The sequence below is a fragment of the Xiphias gladius genome, chromosome 24 (genome assembly GCF_016859285.1).
Source record: "Xiphias gladius isolate SHS-SW01 ecotype Sanya breed wild chromosome 24, ASM1685928v1, whole genome shotgun sequence".
In the NCBI taxonomy this organism is placed as follows: Eukaryota; Metazoa; Chordata; class Actinopteri; order Istiophoriformes; family Xiphiidae; genus Xiphias; species Xiphias gladius.
The window spans coordinates 1,534,713-1,554,372 of record NC_053423.1 but is presented as its reverse complement, the minus strand read 5'-3'; the positions used below and the strand labels follow the sequence as shown (position 1 = coordinate 1,554,372).

Here is a 19,660-nt window from a genome sequence, read left to right as displayed (position 1 = left end):
AATGTTTAGAAATATGACATGATTAATGTAGCAAGTTAGGCCAACTCATTATAAACACTTTTTACTGGCCCAAACTTTGATAATCAATCTGGTTAATGCAAGACTGTTGATGTAAATTTTACAGTATGTGTTTGTTCACTCCTATATCATTTGTTTTGGTGTAGTTTGTTGGATAAAGGAGTTCAAGTATCTGGGGCTCTTGTTCACATCTGATGTAAAATGGAACCTGTGATTGACAGGCCCATTGGTGCAGCATTATTGCGGACTTTAATGGTGAAGAGGGAGCTGTGCCCGAGTCTGAAACTCTGTATTTACTGGTATATCTATGTTTCAACCCTCACCTGGGGTCATGAGCTTTGGGTAAAATGCCAAAAAATTAGATCATGGATGCAAGCAGCCAAAATCACTTTCCTTTGCAGAATGACAGGGCTCATCTTAGACACAGGATGAGGAGCTCAGACATCTGGAAGGAGCTTGGAATAAAACCACTGCTTCCTCATGTTGAAAGGAACTAGTTGACGAGGTTCGGGTATCTCTTTAGAATGCCTCCTGAACAACTCTCTTTAGAGGTTTCCTGGGTATATCCCACTAGGAGGACACCCTGTGGCAGACTCAGAACTCACCAAGGGAATTACATATCCCATCTGGCCTGAGATTGCCTCTTGATCCTCCATGAGGAACTGGAGAATGTGACTGGGAAGAGGGACATACGGGCTACCATGCTTAGTCTGCTGCCACCATGACCCAGACTCACATCAGTGGCAGACAATGGATGAAAGGTTTCTGACAAGTCACAATGGCAAGTTGAAAAAAACTTCAACCATCAACATTTTCGCTGTTATGAACATGTTTATACTGGCTTCCATTGTGTTTACATTGGAAACAATGGTGGCAGCTACAGCAACCACTCAGGAATGCCTTGCTACCTTCTTTCTCCTCCCTATCCCAACAATGACAGTCCCTATTAAGAAGGTATTGGTTGTTTCCTTATGAAGAGTAAGTAACAACTAAAGAGAGAACGGGCAGGATTGCAAAAATGTTGTCAGTAAGGAAGTTTTGTAAGGCAGAAATGCATTTATTTCACCACTTCCATACACACCACCTGTTTGCTAGTCACACACTTACAGAATTATGTAGAACATTAAACGACCTGTCCATTCTATTATAGATTTTCCTTTCAGCAATATGTTGGACATGGCATTTTCAAGCATAGTGCTCAAGAAATTGTACCTGTCATGTTGGAAGCCAATTTTCTTGCAATTTTAATGTTAATCTATTAAAGGTGCTCTATGGAAGTTTTTGCTATTGCTACATAGCCAATGTTAGCATTAAGGTCTGTTTACTTACCAGTCTAGAAGAAACATTGCGAGTTCAGCATCAAACTTAATACCTTTACTCACCAAGATGTCTCCCAAGGATGGAAAGCAATACCAATGTTAAGTCTTGTTTTGCTTCTATTTCTATCACTTCTTTTCTTCTATTGAAGTTAGCATGCCAACCAGTTGGTCCCAGCCCGTCCTGTCTTGTAATACCTCTTTGCGATAGAGAGTCTCTGTAGCATCCAGACTGCCCTCAGTCCAACTTGTAAGGAGGAAGCAGTAGCTCTGCTCAGAGGACGTATTCTATCCAGTTGTCTTGTAAATGGAACGATGGCTGAAGCTCTTGGTAAGTAAACAGCTGTTAATGCTAACATTGGCTATGTAGCAATAGCAAATACTTACATATAGCACATTTAAGCGTAGCTGGTTAAAGACCCCCTCTAATGAAATCAAGTTCTTAACCTTGATAACATGCCCATATGGGGTTTTTTATATGATACAAGACATACCATGATAATATAAATAAGCAGTCGATGTCATGGCTGAGAATTTCCACCTTGGATCTGCAGTGTACCTATGACAGTCAATAAAACATGGATTCAGACAGCCTGGGTTTGCGGGCTTTCTTTCCTATGAAAAGAAACCTGAAACCTCCAGCGCAGTCAGTAGAGATAGCAAGAGTTTGCATTAAAGAATTCATGTACGCTGTGACAGCCGATACCAGTTACAAGCTAACAAGCAAACAAAAATATGAACAAATAAAAGATGTTACTACACTTACCATTCTGATACGTCTGCCAGTTGTCGGTCTTGGTGCTCAACAGACTCTTCATCTGAGTCTGGGTCTGACTGAGGCTCAAACATGCATGGCTTACTCTCTCCAATTTTTCCTATAAAGCTAGCCATCTGGATGCGCACTACTGTTTGACCCGTCAGCTTAGTGCAAGCAAAACTGGTGGGCGAAGCAGGAGGCCTGTGATATTTACTTTTTTGAATATTCACAGATTTTGAGTTTCTCAGTGAGGAAATAAGCATAGATGTGCTTCCAGCCCCTTTTCAGGTTTTTTTTTTTTTTTTTTTTTACTTTTTATGTGGAAAACCATGTTAAACAAGCAATTAATTTTAACAGAGTTGTTCTACATACTTTGAAATGTGTCTGGAGGGGAATTTTAACAACATTTGGAAGGTTCCATTCTGTTGGCTCCCACTTCACTGAATGCCAGTGCCATTGAGCATGATTACATTGAGCTAATTGATCATAGCTAGTAATTCAGTGTCCAGTAATTGCTTCTTTAAATATGTGCAGTGACATTCTTAAGGTTTTGTAGTATTGCTCACACCAATCAGTGATCAGAGTTTCAGTAGTCAATTGAAATAAATTTGTTTCTTAGTTCATTGGCTGCATCTTCTGAAAATGTATGCTGTAGAAGAATGAGGGTTAATTGGCTGAACCTGCTCCCCGACCACCAAAAAGACAATAAACGGAGGATTCCAATTCCCACTGCTAGCTCCTCAGAGACTAAAACTAATGATGAGCTGAGGCAGCCATCGTTAACTTGTGAATGTTGAATTCCCTAAAATTTGTCACACAGTCACAAAGTTAACTTGTTACATTTGACTTCAACATATGATGGACAATTAAGGGTTTTTTTTGTTCGTTTGTTTGTTTGTTTGTTTTTTTGGGGGGGGGGGGGGATTAATACTAGGCATGGAACCATGCGGTTTATTTCCATTTTATACGGCACAGCTTTGTGGACACACAAGGATGTATTCTTTCTTGACATGCAGTTTTAATGCAGAATGTTTACCCTGCATAAAGGTGTTGTCAGTATCTTTTTAAGTCATAAAAATATTTTTCGTCTGATATGATTGATGATATTTTTCCACAGAAATGTTCAATTACCTAATTAAAAAAAATTTTTTTTTAAAAACTACTCCTCCTTTATTGAAAGATCCAGAATCTGTGACCATAGAAATATTGTTCAATTCAAAAGTTTCAATGCTGGACACAAGATGTCTCCTACTTCACTGAATAGTCTATTCTTAGTCTAAATGCTCTGGACATTCATAAATATACACATTGAACTGAGATTTAAAGTGAGCACAGTGAAACCTTTTCAGCAGATGAATGTTAAAACAGCCTTGTGAACATACAACAAAACAACAGCTTCTGCAAAGTGAAGCTCAAACATCCAAATAAAGTAAAAGGGACTTTTGATGATGATTGTTGCGTACAGTAGGCAAAGAACACATCCAGCAGGATAGTTTCTGGCTGGGTCTGTTGTTTTGGAAAACCACATGAACAATACTCTTATGCATTTCTTTATTTAAACGTCAGTATGTTGCCATGTAGTGCTGAGCACCATTTTGAAAGACAGAAGCGATGCACTACAAACAACAATGTCTAATTCATTGTTTTTTCGTGAATTAATTCTTAAATGGGACCAGTTTTCAACCCTCAGACCACACCTAAACTCTGAAGGGGTACAGAATACATAGATGTGATGCTTCTACTGCTCCTGCTCAGCGAAACTTCAGCATTACTCTGGTTACCATTAACTAACGTTACACTGCCAAGGTAATGAAAAAGAAATGAAAATACTACTGTCATGTGCAACTCTGTACATCAATATGATTTCAGGTTCATCCCACATAACGGGCCCTGTCTGTTTCTTATTTAGCTAATTAGACTGATGTTAGAGCAGATGTGACACCTCATCCTACTGACGGCTTCCTATGCACATAACTTGATGACAAAGACAGTACTCAAACTCATTTTTCAGTATTAACACACCTGAACAAGGATCTATGTGTGAAATTAACTAACTCATTCTGTGTAATCCATATAAAATTAAAAAATGTTGATAGTAACTTCAATAATGATTCTATGTCTCCTGCCTTGTACCCTTTTTTAACTGCAAAACTACAGTAGTTACCCAGTAGTCACTATTAACGTATTTACATGCTTCTCGGACAAAAAGTACCACGTTTTCTGCCCACCAGTATTATTGCAGTCAGAGGCTTTGATGTCAACTACTGAACTTCAATCCTGGTTTAATCCTTAAAGCCTGCAATGTGTCAGTGTGTTTTAATCTCTTGCTATATCTATCATATATGTGTTACTGTTATTTTGTTTTGATAGAGTCCTCAGAGATTTTGTTGCTGACTATTTATCATATCCCTCCAGTCTCCTGTGCTAAAGACCCAGACAATCACCATCTCAGACGTCACCAACTCCCTGCGAGGAACTGTGACCTATAAGGACATCCCCTTAGTTCACACTGAGACCAAGACCATTACATACGAGTCAGCACAGGTGAGGGGAATTCTGGGAATTTCACACAAAAGAATAACATTTCACAAAGTTTATTCAGGCTCTGATTAAATACAATTATAAATCTAAATTATCTCACCTTGTATGCAATGCAGATTTATTTTTAAAGCTGTGCTACTACACATGTTGACATACAGAACATTCACTGTAGCGTGCCAGCCCAGCCTGAAATTTTGGCCCTTGTCTCACCTTTGCCAATATGTTGAAATCAGGCCTAAGCTTGGGCCATTCACTTGTCTAGGACATTTTTTACATATCCATAGCTCCTTTTGGTTTGTAGAAACAGTCATATAAATATCTAACGATTAACCTACTAGAGGGCCCAGAAGCAAAAATAAACTGTGAGTATGGCTAACATTGAGGCAAATTTGTGATTTGTGATAGTGGGTTTTATAAATAAAATTGACTTAACTTGATACGATTTTGTAATAATGCCTTAAAAGTGGGTACAGTATTAACAAACCAATCTGCAGTAAAATCCCCACAAACAAGTTGTCAAACATTGGGCTACTATGGCTCAGGAAGTAGAGCATGTCGTCCACTACATACAGGAGTTGGTGGGTCAATCCAAAGCGCCTACTGTCCATATGTCCTTGGTCAAGTAACTTTATCCCAAATTGCTTCTGATGGTCAGGCTAGCACCTTGCATGGTAGCTCTCTGCCATCAGTGTGATAAAGGGGAATGAAGGGAAATTGTAAAGCACTTTGGAAAAAAGTGCTGCATAAATGCAGCCATCTGTGATTTTTACCATTTACATTTAACCCGGAACCTTTGGGTGTCCTGAAGTACTGTGGTCCCAGGGCAGTTGCCCAAGCTCCAGTTCCAAGTAAGATTAGGATGTCTTTAAAAGTCTTTCAATTACACAAATTACAAATCACAGATACAAATAAAAATTAAGAGATAACTGAGTGTGTTTAAATTGATTCATCTCAGATTCTTGTCTAACACTTAAAAGGTGTCTCTCCCACAGCCGGTGGACAGCCTGGCAGAGAGGGACTCAGGAGTGCTGCTGAGTGCCCAAACCATCACCTCTGAGACCATCAGCACCACCACCACCACCCAGATCACCAAGGTCTGCTCACTTCACTAACAGTCCCACAGTCAGACAATACAGATCAATACAGTAATTTACCACCATGTTGTGATGGATCTCTACTTTCATCACTTGTGTCAGTGGTATTGACCTTTCACGACACACTATTGAAGTACCTGCTGGAGGGTAACTGAGAAGACTGTAAATGGCCAGCCAATTCTGCCTATCAAATCAGGAACACTTTTTTTTTATTCTATTTTTTTAATGATATTGGGTTTTTAATGTGGGTATAGACTCACAAGTCTATTGTGGATAGTTTACATTGCAAGAAAAATCCAGTGGGCTGGTTTGGGTGTTTCTGAAACTGCTGATCTCCAGGGATTTTCACACACAATGTCTCCAGATTTCTTACTCAGAATGGTGTCATAAACAAAAAACATCAGTAAGAAGCAGCTCTGTGGACAGAAACACATTGTTAGTGTCAGAGGAGAATGGTCAGACCAGTTTGAGCTGACAGAAAGGCTACAGTAACTCAGATAACCACTCATTACAACTGTGGTGAGTAGAACAGTAGCTCAGAATGCACAACAAGTCCAACCTAATGGAGGATGGGCTGCGACAGCAGTAGACCATGTTTGGTTCCATTCCTGTCAGGCAAGAACAGAAATCTAAGGCTTCAGTGGACACAGAGTCACCAAAACTGGACAGTTGAAGACTGGAAAACCGTAGCCTGGACTGATGGATCTGGATTTCTGCTGAGGCACATATATGTCAGAATTCTGTTGCTGACCATGTGAATCCCTTTATGGCCACAGTTAACCATCTTCTAATGGCTACTTCCAGCATAACGCACCATGTCACAAAGCAAAAGTCGTCTCAAACTGGTTTCATGAACATGACAATGAGTTCAGTGAACTTCAGGGGCCTCCCCAGTCACCAGAACACCTTTGGGATGTGGTAGAACAGGAGATTGGCAGCATGAACGTGCAGCTGGCAAATCTACAGAAATAATGTGAACCAATCAAGTCAACATGGACCATAATCTCAGAGGAAATTTTCCAGCATCTTATAGAAGCCAGGCCACAAAGAACTTAAGCTGTTTCCAGAGCAAAGGGAGGCCGAGCCCAGTATTATTATGGTGTTCCTAATAAAGTGCTCAGTGAAAGAGCATTTTAGATAAAATGTGACTTACACTTATTGAGGTCTGCCTGCTTAGAAGTCATAGTACAAAGATGCTCCAGACTCTAGAACATGAATTATCAGGTTTCTAAGTTTTCTTCAGTAATACACTGACAGTTGTCTGTATATTCATGGGTAATTTGCAAACATGAACTGCTAATTCAGCATACTTTTGATGGTGCCAGTTTTATAAAATTTCAACAAATATAGGCTAAAAAAGTGGAGCTCAAGTTGTAGCCCAAAGCACAACTTGCTGAATCCATGGCGACATTATATTTCCTGTTTACATCCCCTAAAGACTTATTGGAACTGTCGTTCCATAACTTAGAGCATAATTGTCCATGTCCACAGTGTCAGACTTTAAAGAAACCTGTTCTAGGGGAATTTAATTACCACTAAGCCTTCAGCTATACCAGCTAATAAAAGGCCATAATATATACTGAATTCCTCAATTGCCAACAATAAGGAAGGGTGCGGGCCTTACTTGAACCCTAGTGAGTGTGTGTCACTTTCTGCAATGACTCAACTCATCCCCCACAGCGTGGACTCATTTGACTGGGTTGTACGACTGACTAACTTCGATCCTCTTCTCATGATAACAAATATGCACTGAGTTTAGCGATTCTAGCATACCCCATAATCAACACCAGCCTGCTGATGCTGCCAATTGACTCAGGCATAACCAGCAGAGATATACTCAGCAGTGAGTATGTTTCAGCAGGACATGCTACAATTCTAGTTGTTTCTTCTAATTTAAATGCATGTAAACTCTCAAATGTCTGAAAAACATTGCTCTATCAATACATTTTAAGTACATCTAGCATCCATCCATGTTGCTGTGCATCATCTTCCAAAGCTACGCGTGGATTCACTTTATTTCCAATCATCTATCAGGGAGGGACACCACACTTTTCTTACAAGGTGATCAGTTTTTCCTAACTTGTGTTTCATCTTGTATCATGTCTCTGTTGTAGACAGTGAAAGGAGGGATCTCTGAGACTCGCATTGAGAAGAGAATCGTCATAACTGGAGACACTGAAATTGATCATGACAAGGTGAGGAATGTAAATGATGGAAGAAGAGAAGTGTTTTTTTCATGCTTCACTGCTCACACTAAATGATGGTGTAATAATGTTGTTTTCCTCAAAGCTCTGTAGTAAGCTAGTGGTGTAACTGTGTTTTGGTTCATTTTATTGCTACAGATGTCTGCTCGACATGCATGTGTACCCAATAGAAGAAGTTGGAATTATTAGTAGGCTTAATTTTCCTCATAGAGCAATTGTGTTCATACAGTATGTCAAGTAAATCTGTTCTGTGTGCCATTCCATGTGTCATTTTAATTAAACTCATAAATCATGTTCTCCTTAACAAAGCCAGATTGCTGTCCTTTGTTCACTCCTCAGGCTCTGGCTCAGGCCATTAAAGAGGCAAAAGAGCAGCACCCAGATATGTCTGTTACCAAAGTGGTTGTGCACCAGGAAACGGAGATTGCCCCAGAGTAAGACAGACTGATCCTGTGGAAGGTGAGTGCATAATCTGAACCCACCTTCATCCATCCATTAACATTCTGACTGGTCTGACTGAAACTCTGGCCCCACGATGCCACTTGCTATTCATGCAGAAAATATGAATGTCATAGTCCTTAACCGCAAAAGGATCATGAGACCAAGGCCAAGTGGGAGAACAGTGCATTATTCAGACAACTAGAAGTACAAAATCAAGGCTTAAAATAGCATGGTCTTACAAAAAGGAACCTTGTCCCCTAACCTCCGTACTCTGGCCACCCACTTAGAAGCCAAAAAATACATGAATAAATACATAATAGTGATGTGAAAAATGTCTAATTATGAAATAATTCATTACTCCATGTAAGTAAAATAAGACACCTGGCCTCTGAGCTGCAAAGGCCATAGTAAGGTTAGAGAATGTCGGACAAGACCAGAAAATATGAGGATGATCTGTTAGATTTTTGTGATACATTTTTGTTAGTCAAACACTATAGTAAACCCTGAAAAAAATCTTGCATTTTAAGTCTGGTACACAAGGAAGGGAAAAGGAAATAAACGTGAATGTGTTCCCATATGGTTATCTGATATTATTGTCCTATTGTCTTGTGATCAAATACTGGGGTGAATCTCTTTGATCTGGGTTTATGAGTCAGTTACTGAACCAGGTGGTATTGATGTTGGATGAAATGTCTAATTTAAAGGAAATGAAAAACTAATCAGAAAAGACTACACTGTGTTAAAACATTTTGATACTTGATATGCATACAACTATGATGTTATACCATTTCCAAAAGGCTGGCTCTGATAAAGAAGGCACAAACAAATGGCTTGTTAAACACCAATGCATTAGTATTAAAGGTAATGGAGTTGCGAATGAGTTGCAGAGACCAGTGAGGTAACAGCCTGAGTCTGACCCATTATAGAAATTCCTTTACTTTGACGTTAGTCCACAACCCAGTTTTGTTAATGTTACATGTCCAATATATTATAATACTGAATATAATTGGGTAGTCTTTAGGAGGTTGAAGAATTGGGGATACTTGCCCCACAGAAAAGAACAAAGACTGATTAAGCAGTTTGATCAAGTTGACAGTCAAATTCACACAGCCTCACAATATTGACATGCATTTTACAACTTTCAAAAAGGGGACTTTTTTCACGAATATTTCTTTATATTAGTTTGTAATGAAGATCTCTAACATGCACGCCCTCTGGTTCTGAGGTTTCCAAACAAATCCTGTGTTTAGCTGTGGCTGGATGTATCTTTTTACGCAGAGAAAAACACAAAGCATTGAGAGCCTTTTGATCGGCTTTTGTGCCAAATACACGCATTCTGCCCCAAACATGTGCTGCATTTATCAAAAAGACGCACAATGCTGGAGTCAAAGTTTTCATGTCATTTTAGGGAGTGTTTCCAAGCTGCACCTCTCTTCTCATTGCATATGCATCATGCAAATAATAGGCATTGGGAATAATGGGATTTAGCTTACATGAGCCACAAGATTTTTAAGACATTTAAATGTGTGTTTGGCTGCATCTACTGCAGTAACATCCATATCCACTTGCTCCAGTCTGAGCTGCTACCTGATTCTTGGTTCCCTTCTCCCTCTCCCTCTCCTTCTCTCTCTCTCTCCTAATGTTTCCCAATCTATTAACAATTATGCTAAAGATTATTGTATCATAATTAATAACAGTTTTTTTCAGGCAGAGTTGGACCACGTGGAATCAAGATAACTATTTTAAATTTATTTTCTGAGCCTAGTGATAAAATGAAATCTCATTGCTGAACTGGGCCTGTGAGCTGTGTATTGAAAGCAGTACCAGGCACAATCCAGGCACGAACCTGACTGTATAATGAGCTGCTGTCTTAGGAAATCAGAAGATGAATACACTCAGGTTGTGGTTGCAAACTCACTGAAAACTGCAGTACATCTCAACATTTGCACAGTACCGTTTTCTTAGGAAATCTGGCTCTGACAGTTTTGCTTAAGACAATATGAACAATATCAACATTGACCACCACATATTGCTTTCCTATTTTTTTTTTTTTACTATGGGCAGAATTGGGCGGCATTATGCCAGCTTTGTTTGGTTCAGTGTAAACAAACAAAGCTGATATAATGAGGGGTCATTTTAACAGCAATATAGTGGGATTTCTGTTGACAACAGATCCATCCCCTCACCATGCTGTGTCAGCTGAAGCAGCAAGAGAGGGTCAGGAAGGGATAGCTGTAGCTCATGAAAAGAAATGTAGGAGAAGAGAAGGAGTGGGAGAGCCAGTTAGGGCAGAAGCAGCAGGTGAGTGACAGCAAACACAGAGATAGATCTGTATATATTGTTCAGTTATTTATTTGTCAGAAAGTACTTGGCTAGTAAAATATTTACAGTGGGGCAACCTGTGCATGGTATTATTCGACAATGTTGTATATTAGATATTGTATACAGTATAATATCCCGTTAAAAGCCACCGAACATATGATAGAAGCCCCCACTAGCAAAACAATACCGGCCAAAGGGTACTAAGACGAATAATGTAAACATGGCAATGGAAAAAATCATGAAAAAAACACATTACACAGGTCTTTATTTGAGACTCAATTGATATTTAGTCATTGCTTAATATTCTGCTATATTACACAAGCACCATGCAAATTAAATTGTGTATGAACTGTGAAAGTTTATAGATGTGAGGGGTATGGTAAAAGTTTGGTCCAGTCGTTTTCAACATGAAACAAGATACCTCAGCAGCATGAGGTATGCTAAGTAATGGTGCCCATGAGGCTTTAATTGTGCCCTTGTTTATGTGATGTTAAATGGTCCAGGCTGGGAATCTGGTGCTGTTTAGTCGACTGACAGCCTGGTATGTAAACACAGTGGCCCACCTCCCAGTCTATTCAGAAATGTGGGGGGATTCAAGCCCTCAGTGCAGTCTGTAAGACCATTAAGGCACGTAGATGACCATAGCCAACACAAAGCTGCCAACGTAAAAGTAGTACAAGTAATAGCAATGCAAACAGGAGAAAAACAATAGGCCTACAAACCTCCCTCAATTTGCATTCTTTTCTGTTCTTTTGGACTCATGCAATATCATTAGTTATGGCTCAATGACTGTTCCTAGTCCACTTTTAGCCAAGAGTCCAAATGAACAGAAGTGTTCTTGCTCTGCCTATTTTTATGCCTCCAGACTGATGACAGCCATGGTCAAAGGCATAATGCTTTCATGTTGTCTATCTGTCTTCTTGTGAACATGATATCTGAAGAACGCCTAGAGGGAACTTTTTCAAGTTTGGCACAAGCAGTCACTTGGACTCAAGGATGAACTGATTAGAATTTGGTGGACAAAGGTCACTGTGACCTCACAAAACACATTTTGGCCATATTAAAATTCCTTCAAAGTTTTAAATACTTACATGAGTCTGGACGGACATGAATGTAAACTGCAACTTGACTGGTTGGCGGAGGCATACAACCAAAAGGCAGTAATTTTAGTATCCAGAATGCTGTAGGAACCGTCTTGTGTGTTAGAACTAGTATCCCAGCATGCAATTTGAATCAACAGTGATTCAGCAGTTATGGCAGAAGGCCATGACAAAACCTACAACTGTTATAATTTTGTTTATAACAGTTACTGTGTAACCAAATTTAGTTTTGATATTATTAAAACAATCAATTAACCATTTAGATTCCACATATGCATGTTAAACTCAAGTGCGATGTTCCAATTTCAAAGTCTCAGAAACAAGAGTTCGAACTGTGCATACTCTGTATTGGAAAAGGCCTTTTGTTAGCCTACTAGCAAACTCAGTGGCCTTCCTTTTTAGAAGTGGAGGTTAGTAGGCCAGAGCTACTGTGAAGTAAGCACATGTTGGTGGAATTTATTAAAATAGCTTTACCCTCGAAAACAAATTAAACACAGAGTGTAATTAGCTACCTACGCCCAGAGAAAACTCTGCCCTTCCATTTAACCAGGAAACTGATTTTTCTGTCTGTTTTGAGGAACTTTGAGGCTATACTTAAAGTTGACTTACAAGTGCAAATTGGAAAAAATACTTATGAAACAGGCTGCAACTCTACTTTATTCCTCTGGGAGGAACTTAGTAAAGACCAGGACACAGTCCTGTATGAGAGGAGTAGGGGTCTAATTTGTCTGTGAGACATCGCTAAGGGCTTAAACACTCCCATGTACCTCTGTTTTACTGGTATATTCAGTCAGCTTCAATGTGTTTACATCATCGTGAAGCCTGAGAACAGCCTCATTCCCCACCCATAACCACTACACTTTTATCTGAGTTAAAGTCCTCTCTATTCCACTCCTCTGGCACCGAAATGTTCATTACGCTGTTCTTTATCAAGGGAACATCTATACTATAATTTAGTAAATGGAAGCTGTTTTGACATTAAACATTTTATTGCTTTTCCTCCTGGTTTTCATAAACATAAAGTAGACTCATACTGCTTCATGAGTTGGCCTTTTTGTGGCCAAGAAGTATCTGTTTTTACTATTGCGATTATTATTCTAATGTCTTTGCCTAGAATTAGCATTTCATTATTACTGTTCATCTATACAGTAGAATCAGAGAGATTGTTAATATTAATGTTAATGCACTATGTTATCAGAATAAAAGACATCATACAACAAGCATATTTTGGATTTTTTTCCCTTAAACGGGGGACATTGCATTTCTAAGATTTTGCAAGGAAAATCCTGGTATAGTGTAAACTCACTTTGAATTCTGCTATCAATTTCAGTTTTATAAGGAACAGTTTTATATTAGTTATTATATAGTAACTAACTTATATAGTAATATATATTAGTTATATTAGTGACAGGGCTCCTAATTCCTCCTGTTTTTTCTCATTTTAAGAGTATGTTTTATCATACAGTATTTTAATAAAAAGCATCTCTGTTTTCTGATCTGCTCTTGTTCTAATTTGCTGTTAATGCAAACTAAGCACATCCTCCATGTTTATCTGTTGTTCTGATAAATTCAGTATAATGTACATTTTCACAGCACTAATTCCATCAGTACAACAACAGACATGTCATATGCACCACTCTGCTGAAAACACTACGTTCTCTGACAGAAATATTTTTATCAATCATAATTTTTTTCTATTCTCTTTCACTTTGCTTTTTTGCTGCTGTCAGTGTAACTCAACACTTGGTTGAGAAATGGTTTATATTAGAAATACTTAGGGAACATAAGGGGCCTACTCGTTCGCCTTCCCATGAGGCTTTTAATGTGAAACATCTGCAGGAAGTGTTTAGTTACATTATCAGCACTTAACAGCGGTTGAAAAAGCTACTAATGGGAAGTGATTTGAATTAAAACAGTATTTCTGGTAAAAGCGAAATTGTTTTCAGCGAAGTGGTGATTATGACATTATTCTTCCGATGTGCTGTTGGAATTAGTGCTGTGGAAATGTACATTATACTGAATTTACCATGCGAACAATTATAGCACAGGTTATTCCACCGCAGCTAATGTTTTTTACCTGGCCACTATGGCTACTATTTGAGACTATACCTGATTTACCTGATTTTATATGAGAAAGAATTGCAGCCAACATTATTAACATTTACAGTATTGTAAGTTCCACTGGGTGTTACTGTCCTTTTTACCTCCACGAAGGAGGCTATGGAATCACCCATGTCTGTCTGTTGTTGGTTTGTTTGTTTAAAAAGTACTGAAAAAGTACAAAAAATACAGAACTGATTTGAACCAAGCATGGTGGAGGGACGGGGCATGGGCCAGGGAAGAACCCATGACATTTTAGTGCGGATCCGGTCAAAAGGGCAGATCCAGGATTTTTTTATCACTGTCCTTAACATTGCAAGATAGACCATTTTTCGTAAATTTTGTCAGTTTCTCAGGAAATAATGTATGTATCTTGATGTAATTAACAAACCAGTGTTATACTGTTTGAGATCTATGAGTTTGTACAATTTGGTGCAGATCTAGATAATAATTTAGAGCTGGATAAAAATGCTGAATCTGCATTACACACAGAGTTGTATTTACTATGTTTTATAGCAAACTAGAATGGCACTCAATAGAGTGCATGCTTCTGCAAAGGCCAAACAATCCTACACATGGCTGTGTAGCTCTTATAATAGAAAAATAAAAGGAAAAAGGAACTAGTCTGAGAACCAAAATGATTTAAAAAAAAAAAAAAAACATAGTAAAACAACCAACAAACAAATAAACCATCAAACAGATATGGGTTAAAACATAACCTCCTTGGTGGAGGTGATAAATCATTTAGGTTCTCAAACTACTCCCTTTTTATTTTTCTATTATAAGAGCTACACAGATGTGTAGGATTATTCATCCTTGGCAGAAGTATGCACTCTACTGAATGCCATTCTTTTTCCTTCTATGCTCACATATCTGATTTTGCTCGGGTTTTCATGTATTGTGATGTGAAGTATGAAGGTTTGGCTGTTAAAATCCACTAAAGATATCTTTCTCTATTTCCTTTCTCATACCATCTGTACATCTCTCTTTCTTTCATTCTACCAATAACTGAACCATACCTTAGACCTCTCAGCTGCCCCCATTTCTCCCTCCTTACTTGTATCTCCATCACACCATTTTACCTCAGCACCCCCAGCCATTACACCCAAATGCACTGCCTTTTCGACGTGAACCACCAGACCACATCAGAAGGAACAAGCATCAGCGTTGAACTAAGGACTTTAACCTCTGTGAGTATGGAGTTCGACCTGCAGGAGACAGAGTCACCAGAAAATTGCCAAGACCCCTACCAGTGTTCCCCACATTTCCCTACCTGTTCCACATATTGCCAAAAGGTCAATGGCTGGACTGATAAAAAAAAAAAAAAAAAATCTTTTTTAAAGAGAAAAAAATAATAAAGTACAGCATTTGTGGATTATTCCTCTCCAATTTGTCTGGAGATTTTAAGAAAATTTTCAAGGGCATTTGGTATTTTAATGTTGAGATTACTGGTACTTTATTTTTCTACAGTTTTTCTTACCATCAGAATTGGTTATCAATAACATGGAAGTCAAGTGTCTTTAACAATGTGTTCCGAAAAGCATTAACAAAGGGATTGTGGGTGGTTTTTCGTGGGATTCTACACATTGGGAGTCAAGGATCCCTCTCAAATTTTAGCATGAGTTTGGTGTCATTTCTTGTACAGTAAATGTTTTATTTTCCCTCTCAATGTGAAAAAATATTTTTTCAATTCATGTATAAAAAGATTAATTTTACTAAACCAGGGGGCAATTACTCTTTTAACCTTATTTAAAGTTCTGACTAAATCATTTGTTGAGTGATTTTTACATCTTTTGATTGTTTTAGTTGTTCTTGTTGTTGTCGTGCTTGTGTCGCTAGAATTGGACTTTATCAGGACCAAGGAGACAGCAGTTTGATGAAATTATCTTTTCTTTATTTATTATCATTATTTTGTGTGCTTTGCATTTTAGATATACTCAGTACAGTTGTATGTAGCCTCATGATTTTGTATTGAGAGCATTCCTGTCACCAGATACAGTTTCAGTCACTGCTACAAAGTCATTTCAGGATCTACAGTATTTCTGCATATATTTCAATTTCTACTTTTCTACCAAATGGGCAGTGTGCACTTCCAGAGAGAAGGAATTGAAATGGCAGTGAATTCAAACATGGCAAAGAAAGCTATAAGTCTGCTTCACTGGTATTGAAGCAGTTGAAAAGTGAAGAGGGGTAACTGCCTGCAGTTACTCCGCTTATTGCATACCATGTCAACACATTGCATTACACCAGTTCCTAACATACAGCATGTGAGTGAACTTGAGGTGTCTGCTTAATCTTAAAGGGGAGTTTAAGTTTAACATGGGTCTTATTTTCATTGTTTTGTCTACCATTTCTATCAGCTATGATAACAAGTTACTCACCAAGTAATTGATCAGATCAGGGAACATAATGACATCATTGTAACAAAGTGTAATGGGTCAAGAAACACAAGCAGTCAGAAAGATTGTAAAGATGCCAACTGTTTATCCAGATCATCAAAACCATGCTTTCCCAACCTGGGTCAAGAAATCTTTAGGTTTATAAGAGTGATAAGAATAAGAGGTAATATGGAAGATTGGCAACATTCTGTATCTGACCTGACACTTGATCAAAATGCTGTTCAATAACGATGTAAACTGGGATAATTTTAAATTTACTTTTCAAAAAATTATATAATGGTATACATCAAATTAAAATATATTTTACCATACCATTAAATGAGAGGATTAAATAACATTGGTTATGTGGTAGGATTATATTTTCCATTCACTCAAAACTACATACCTACAAAGGATTATCAGGTGATCTTAATATATTGTTTAACCCTTTAAAACAGTTATATTTGGAAGTCATGTTCAAATTTATAATGCTGAGGTGACTTTATGTTTACAAAGGTGATTACTAACTACTAACAGAGTGATTGACATCACACGCGGTTGCCAGGCATAGCGGAGGGGTGATGTAAACAACAACCAAGATGGCGAGTAAGAACTCCCTGGTTATGTAGTATGTACGTAGCCCCACATCTAACAGTTCAGTGTCGGGGCTGTAGAAACATTCCTTTAAGGTAATGTGACCAAGGAGACACCATCTGTTGTTGGTGGAGCAGTCTGAATTAGTAAATCACTTGAAACCATTTAGTAGTTACACACAGACTCAAAAATTGATTTATGATTAGTTTGTGCAACCTGATCCTGGTCAGTGCACAAACTAATCTGACCACAGTGAAACTATGACCAATCATTGTAAACTTAAATTATTCTTTAACAACCTTTCCTGATATTTACCATCCATTATGGTCTGAGAAGGGTTTTTGTACCTTTGGCCCTCAAAATGAGTGGTGGTCTTTTTTGATCAAATAGTCCCATGAACTAAACTCAGGAATTGTGTTTGTGACGCTAACTGTGGATGTCATTAGTTAAAACCGCTGACTGTTGTTATTTGTTCACCAATGTACATTGCTGTATGACAGGCATGAGTGTGAAGCAAAGTAAGTATAAAAAAAGCTATGCACCACAAAGGTCATACATTGAACATGATGTCTGCACAACTGGCAGCCTAGCTAGTGATGAGGGAAAAATGATTTTCTGGGGGGTGAAAGGGAAAAGAGTTTCAAGGTTATAACTAATGAATGAAACATAATTGTCAATGCAAAAACAGAAACAACCTCCATTTTGCTTTTCTTATTTTGTGGTGCCAGTGAGATTTTTCCCTCCAGCTACGACATATAAACCATTAGCTGGTTAGTTAGTTAGTTAGTTAATTGGTCTGATGTTATGATCTGCGTAAAAATGTACGTTACAATGTGGAGTGGCAGACATTTTAAGAGCACTTGACTCCACTGCTTGAGTTTTTCCTGAGAGCATTTAATAGACTATTCATCTGAACATAAAAAGGATAGTTATTTTCAGTTAAATATACATAGTCAGCAGTTTCAAATGCTTTCAATAGATTTGATAACTCTTATTTATAATAGATTTGATAATCTTCAAACTATTACCTTAAACTGGTTAGTGTAAAAATTGGCATACTGCATGCATGCAAACGCAATGTAATATTACAGTGTTAATATTATAATACTGTATAAAACCAGAAGGCCAAAGTAAACCTCCTGCATAGTACACACTGCCCATTCAAATCAGAGACATATTTAGTTTGGCACAGGTAATTTCTATTTTGTCAGTTTTTAAACATGATGTTTTTAGAACACAATATTCTGTACAGCCTTCCCAACATGTTGTAGTTCTTTTACTGTGCTGTCATCTTCATCGTTCTTTTCTTAAATGTGAACCCTCACTTTACCATCACAGGATGACATTTATTAAAGAGCACCACGCACAGAATAAAAACAGAATAGACAATGTATTTTTTATTTTGTTCTCTGTATTCCTAGTGTTATTAGTCCTGATTATGATCACACTGTTTCCAATTGTTTTATGCAGGATAAAATGGTTGATTAATGTATATATAGTAGCTTCCTTAAAAAGAAGATGGTAATTTGCAAAGTTGAAATACCTTTATGGTGAAATTGTAAAACACCTAAAAATCAAAAATCAGGTTCTTGAGAGTTTAGCCTAATTAGATAATGGAGAGGATGACAAAACATATGGCCACAAATACATTTAGTTGCATTTGGTGTCCTCATTGTCTATCCCTTGTATGTTTTTAAAGGAAAAACCTGAATAAATGAATGGAGAAATATACAACAATGCAGATGCCTCCAAGCAGGTGCACTACATGGTTCAATTAAGCAATTAACATATTATCATGGTCTGTGGGATGTATAAAAACACTGAGCAGGCCCAGCTGAGTATGATTCTGTATCAAGATCTAAGTGAATTTGAAAGAGTTCATTGTTGGGGCACAGATGGCAGGAGCTTCAGTAACAAAGAGTCCTCAACTGGCTGGTGTTTCAATGTGAAAGACATCAGTAAATAGGGTTGGAAATTGTGGTCGGCAGCACACATTTGATAACTGTTGCTCGCGCATTGGTGTGATATGTAAGGACAAAACAGGAGAGCAAATCTTCCTCAGTTGACTGAGAAGGACGTGATGGTACTCAGCAAGAACAGTCAGGAGAGGATTATTATAGTAGGATTGCAGCGCATAAACCCCTAATTACAAAGATGAATGCACATCTGCACTCAGCGAAACACCTACTGAGAAACCAACTCTGGTTATTGGCAGCTCTATCTTGAGAAATGTGAAGGAAGCAACACCAGCGACCATAGTCAAATGTATTCCTATTTGAAACTCCTGGCTAAGGTTAAAGGTAAATATAGTAAGATTGTTATTCACATCAGCAGTAACAACACCTGATTACGCCAATCGGAGGTCAAAAAAATGAATGTTGAGTCGGTGTGTACATATGGAAAGACAATGTCGGTCTCTGTAGTTTTCTCTGGGCCTCTGCCTTATCTGACCAGTGATGACATGTATAGCCGCACGTCGTCATTCAACAGCTGGCTGTCGAGGTGGTGTCCAGCAAACGATGTGGGCTTTGTAGAGAATTGGCGGACCTACTGGGACGACCTGGTATGTTAAGGAGAGATGGCATACATCACACGTTGGAAGGAGCGGCTCTCTTATCTTGAAATCTGAGTTTACTAGTAGACCAAAACCATGACAACCCAGAGTTGAGACCAGGAGGAGGAGTTGCAGTCTTACACGCTTCTCTGTGCTTCTAGTACAGCAGTCACCCACCGAAACTCCCATAGAGACTGTGTCTGCCCCCTGACCACCTAAATTAATGAACTCAAAAATAAAC

General features: G+C 38.3%; 1 protein-coding gene across 5 annotated transcripts in view; it reads left to right on the top strand.

Annotated features, from left to right (window-relative positions):
- epb41a (erythrocyte membrane protein band 4.1a) overlaps positions 1-15,730 on the top strand; it is an 89,452-nt gene extending 73,722 nt beyond the window's left edge. For 2 of the 5 annotated variants that reach the window (XM_040122340.1, XM_040122337.1), the window contains exons 15-19: positions 4,507-4,635; positions 5,610-5,726; positions 7,841-7,921; positions 8,270-8,389; positions 14,918-15,730. In XM_040122340.1, the coding sequence (XP_039978274.1) occupies positions 4,507-4,635; positions 5,610-5,726; positions 7,841-7,921; positions 8,270-8,368 (426 nt within the window). In that variant the 3' untranslated portion in view covers positions 8,369-8,389; positions 14,918-15,730. Of the gene's footprint in view, positions 1-4,506; positions 4,636-5,609; positions 5,727-7,840; positions 7,922-8,269; positions 8,390-14,917 lie in introns of those variants that run through there. The other 3 variants (XM_040122339.1, XM_040122338.1, XR_005706755.1) reach the window with 3 other exon arrangements.
- The last annotated feature ends 3,930 nt before the right edge of the window (positions 15,731-19,660 follow it).